Source organism: Belonocnema kinseyi, chromosome 7 (assembly GCF_010883055.1).
Source record: "Belonocnema kinseyi isolate 2016_QV_RU_SX_M_011 chromosome 7, B_treatae_v1, whole genome shotgun sequence".
Taxonomy (NCBI): Eukaryota; Metazoa; Arthropoda; class Insecta; order Hymenoptera; family Cynipidae; genus Belonocnema; species Belonocnema kinseyi.
The window spans coordinates 68,528,089-68,533,681 of NC_046663.1; the positions used below are offsets into that span (position 1 = coordinate 68,528,089).

Genomic DNA, 5,593 nt, shown 5'->3' on the forward strand with positions numbered 1-5,593 from the left:
ACGCCAATTAGCACAAATGGTAAGTTCCGACAGTGCCTACAAGTGTGCCTACTGGCCGCTAAATGGCAATACCGGTTTCATATGTATACACCTGGTATTCAAGTAAGATTAGAAATTTACCTTGCTAGTCTATTCTTAACGCATCTGTTTCTGAGCTTGGCTGTTAGGGTTCGATGCTAAAATGTCACTGTGAAACTAAAGTGGTTAATATGCCATATCACAGACAAATAGTGACGGGAAGTGCAATATAAAAAAAGTATATATGTATACGATGGCGCAAGCAGTTTTAAGAAGAAAAAAACCGTTTCTCGTGTTACAAAGTTTGAAGTATGGCGAAAAATTGCCATTTATCACTTTAGGGTTAGGATATCTTGAAATTCTAATCTATAGGAAAAATCTGTACCACGAATTAGTTTTTAGGATATCAGAATCCTTTGGGATCATTTAGTTGAGACTTTGGATGCAAAAATGCTAATTTTTGTCGGCATGTGATACCTGAAACTCATATAGTAAAATGTTCAATGTTGCGACTAGAAAAATTTGATAATTTTTGTCCGATTGAAAAATGAAAGGTTCCAGACTAATACCCACATAAAAAGACTTAAATGTAAAAATTTTAATTTTACGGGCTCTAATTTTATATTTTTAATTTTAAGCGCTTTCCCTTTCAGATACAATATTATAAACAATTCATTTTTTGGTTCATTTTAAAGCGTTAAATAAGATTGCATTAAACTTATTTTAAGGGTTAATAACAAAACAGGTAAAATTTTGAACCCTCAAGATTAAGAGTGTTAAATTTTTAATTTAATCTTGTTGCGATTCGAAATACATCGAAATTAATTTGCTTAATTCTAAGTATTAAATATTTAAAGTTTTGCGTTAGTAACTTTGAAGGCTAGAATTTGAAAATTTGTGAGTATCTGTAACTTTCAGTCGCGCATTTTTTGAAAATGTTAGATCTTATCATGAAATACAATATTTCCCCACGGTTTTATTCCTGCTTGTTAAAGAAGCAAATTAAAAAATAACAAATGTCCTAGTTAATTATGTTTTGGCTTAACCATCATGATTTTTTTAATTAATAAATTTTTTGCAGATTTGACAGCCCGTCTATCGTGGATAAACTGGGAAAACCTCGGAGTCAATCCTAATCGGCGATCAGTGCTAACCAATTTAGCGCTAACGACTGACAATATGAATTAAAAAGAAGCTGATTTTTACGAAAAATTCTAAATTTCTTTGTAAATACTTCAAAGCTGAATCAATGTTTCAAATATTAATTGTTTTAATTTCTAGTCTTCGTGCAATACGAACAACTTTGTTGTATTTGTGTATATTTACTCTAATGATATAATGTTTCTTTATATAAGCCTCATCATTAATTTAAAATAAAATTATTTACAATGACAAAGTCTTTTTTTCGCGTTTCTTCGAAAGAACAAAAATATGAATAAAATTTAATTTTGCAAAACAAATCAGAATTAATTATTCGATTTTTTAATATTTCGACTAAATAGTGAACACACCGCTATACAAATCTTATAAGCTTTTAAGTTCTGGTCAAACCAGTGGTGCACTTTATTATTTTTCGTCAGATTTAAAGTTAAAATTATTGGATTTCACTAGTAACAGAGAGAATTATTATCAAGTAACATTCCATATTGGTGATATAAAATATTTTTCTTTTATCAAGCATTATTATTTTATTTTCCTTATTGTAACATGCTACAGATATCCACGTTCGAAAGCCACTGGGTTAATTACATACGTGCTTGCTGTTCAGAACATTTAAATAAACGAAATTTGGTCTAGACCCTGAACCGGTACCAATGGAAATTTTTCTGTGTACTTCTACTGGGGCTTCAGTGGTTCCGAACACCCCTGAAGCTACAGGTCTACTTAGAAAAAGCTCTTACAGAATTCCAAGCCACCTTTTTTAAGCTCCAAAACATCACCAACATGCAAGCCGGTCCTAATTTTGACATTCAAAAAGGACGCAGCCTCAACAAACCCACTAGAAGGCTCGTTACCATTAATGTCAAGATGAGCTGCAATCCAACTCAAACCAACTGGCAGACCGCGAGAAATCGCCCGGAAAAGTAAATGCCCAACTTGACGGGACAGTGCTGGTCCCTGGGGATCCGAAATGCGGTTTTAAATGTTACTAATTTCCGACATAGAGTCTGAGAAAATCATACAAGGAGAGACATTCATATTTAGAGTATATCAAACTACAGAAAAAGATCGCATAGAGCTCTGCGGACTTGAAAGAGAAACCCTCCTGCAAGGGAAGCCAAAAACTAGTATATTTTAGGATCAGAAAAGGCAGAACCAATGGACCGGTCTCAGTATCTACCGAGTCGTCAGTCAATACCTTTACGGAGTCCGGATAGGACGTAGAGATCAGCCTGTCAAATGCCTCTAGCGGATCGGCAGATGCCTTTATAAGCCATCTGAGATGCAGTCAACCCCAACGCTTTGAAGAAGCTTCTCGCAGACATAATTGAAGAAAGCTGGTCTGAGAGATCTTCCGCAAATCATCAACACCCCTTGAATCGAATTGAAGAAAGAAACCAGGGCTGACTTGTCAGTCCTAAGTCGGTATTCGCTGGATTTCCTACGCATCCTAAATCTCCCCTCAAAATTATAGCATTTTTCAGCAACTAAATGGAGTTTCGGGAACAATGGATTATTCCTACAACTGAACACGGCCGAGAATACTCAAAGCTAACACGCTCGCACAAGCAAAGATGGGAGCACCCCAATCAAAACAGGCCCTAACCAAACGTCCTATTGACAATACCCACAATTGCATGATCAGCACCCCAGGAAACTCTAGCTATAACACACAGAACACTAATAAATTTAAGAGCGTTCCCAGAGATCTACTTAATGTGCGCAACCCAGGTCAGGTGCATGTCCAACAAAATGCCTAAGTACATCATGGTTCACTGAGAAACAATCAGGTGGCCACCAACTTCCCGGAAGATCTTCTCTAAGGCACCCCGAAATCTTGTGAAAATACATAATTGAGATTTCGAAAAAGTGATAGAGAGATCTAACTTACCGAGCCAAGGAATTAGAGCTTCAACAGCTTCTTTAAGAAGAGCTAGAGCCAGCATAATATCCCTGAATCTTACTATCAAAAATATGCCATCAGCGTACTCACTAGCCCTTTCACGAGCAGGCAAATCATCACTAAGCTTATGGAGTTCTAAACTGAAGAGAATGGGTGACAGGACTCCTCCTTGCGGAACACCAACACCACACTTCCGAGGAGCGGCCTGCTCAGAGAAAAATAATCGCCTCCTAGTGATAAAAAATTATATGAAATTTTTGCCGCAACTCCCAAATCCTTTAAGTTCTTGATAAAGATCCCGGGAAGAACCGAATTAAATGTACCCTTAATATCGATCACAAGAGCCAAAGTAGGCCTGTCCTTCCCCAAAACCCTCATAATCTCAATGGTAACCGTCGAGACACAATCCGAGGCAAATTTACCCCTCCTGAACCCATAGTGGAATTTCAGGATCCACTTACCAGCAGGTTTGAAGATGAAATTGATAAGATTAAACCCAAGCCTGCGGAAAGATGGATAGAGCATACATTCTGTTAAACAGAGAGAGAATAAGGGTCAAAACTGGAACAGAGAGGCACCTGATAACCAATCAAGACTCAATCAAGACCAGGGGGCATACGAGCCTTGCAAAAGTTTAGAGCCGTCCTGAACTGTACCTCTAAGAACGAACGGTTCCTAAGGTCGGTATCATCAACTTCTGCAGTAGGGGGAAACACGAAAGGAGAAATATGAGGGAGCAAAGAAAGCTACTACAGCTCCCTGACCTCTTTAAACTACAGCGAGACGGCAACGACCGCACAGTTCGCCAAATTCGATTGAAACCGCTAAAGGGATTGAGAGAATCACAGAACTGGTAGACAGAGCAGTACTTCTGATTATGGAGAATTTTTTTCACTTAATTGTCAACCTGCGTCGCCTCCAGAACACCCTTTCTGAACTGGTTTGCCAAGTACCCCTTCAGGGCGTCACGCCTTCTAGCCAACGCAGCATGGCAGTCTTTATTTCTTCAAAGTGGTTTGGTTTTAGGTCTGCCCTTGCGGGAGTTCGAAAGGTAGGCCCCACAATCAACTAGAATACGAAACACTGTGTTTACGAATCGATCAGAGACAGTCGCAAGATTTACACCATACTTCAAGGCAAGTACCAGATCTGGGATAAGATCCTCTGTGCCCTTCCGAAAAAGAGACGAATCTAGGTTCTTAAAATTTAAACGATTGGAAGAAGAACAGCATGTCGATAAAGTTGCATCCGGAACACCTACAAAAGGGTAGTGACGAAAAGAGAAAGTATCCTCGGAGACTGCGAACGAAGGCAAGTGAGCAAGAGCAGACGAGACAAGGATCAGATTCAAGTTGGCATCACACCTATCAGGCAAGACGAGAAATGTTGGACAGGAGTCATTCAAGCGAATCAAAACTCGACCCAAGAAAGCACAGCACATCTCACATGAGTATGAAAATTGAAATCTCCGTATAAGAGGATAGCATCACAGACATCAGTATTGACAATAAGATCACACCAAGTGTAATAGCATAGAGTGGTAAACGAGGAAGAATAGACTGAAAAAATGGCTACAGATCCAATGAAGGTTGAAACCACGATTCTAACCGCATCAATTTCACCAAGCCAATTGCAGAAACCTCCGCTTCGTTCCTACATGCACTGTGAGCATTCCAACTAGCGAATTCTAGGGACTTTATCTTAGTCACTATGATCATTTATACCGAAAATCTACCAGCGATTTACTCTGAGAAAGCTAATATTAAAATAAACCCAAAACTCAATTTAAGTTATTGGGAATAAGTAAGACAAACCTAAATACTAATTAGCTTCCTAATATTTACAGCTATAATGCCGTATACAGAAATACACGAAGCTCAATAACCAACTTATACAAAAAACTTAGGAGCGAGCCAAAAAAGAACGATGCTAGATCGAGTGTGTCTTAGATCTCTGCCTAATAGATACATTAAAGCTGACGTCAGGGGAATCGAAACGGGGAGACTGTTTAGTGGTTGCTTTACTGTTACCATGAGGTTAATAGATTTACCACCCTAACAAGGACTACCCAGGGACTTAAAGCTTAAAAAGCATCCATCAGGACATCAATCAAAGCAGGACTAACTTCGTAGAGACGAGCAGCTGAAGAGTATGGGATTTCCGGACTTATAACCTGCACGTCAATCCCAGGAGCTTGTTGGGGGATCGATCTCATTTTGAGTTGAGGTCTAATAACTCCCCGCGATAGGAGGGCCTTCTCAGTCTGTTCAAAACCACAGTCGTTCCAGTACCTGTATCTCATGATTTCAAACTGATACAAGTAGACTGGACATGTTTTTGAGGAAGTCACGTGAGAACCTCTACATTTAGAACACCGGGCGCCTATGAGCTTATTAGGGCATTTATTTGTTAGATGTACAGTCTGTCAAGTTAAAGCGTGGGTGGCTTTACTCGCAGTCGGTAAGGTGTATCGACATGATTTTGGTGTCAAAATATTAAGAAGAGCTCCCT

At 38.9% G+C, this 5,593-nt stretch overlaps 1 protein-coding gene across 1 annotated transcript in view; it reads left to right on the forward strand.

Annotated features, from left to right (window-relative positions):
* LOC117176485 overlaps positions 1-5,593 on the forward strand; it is a 51,777-nt gene that overhangs the window by 26,397 nt on the left and 19,787 nt on the right. The window contains exons 5-6 of the mRNA XM_033366737.1: positions 1,100-1,203; positions 1,870-2,102. Of these exons, the coding sequence (XP_033222628.1) occupies positions 1,100-1,203; positions 1,870-2,102 (337 nt within the window). The remainder of the gene's footprint in view (positions 1-1,099; positions 1,204-1,869; positions 2,103-5,593) is intronic.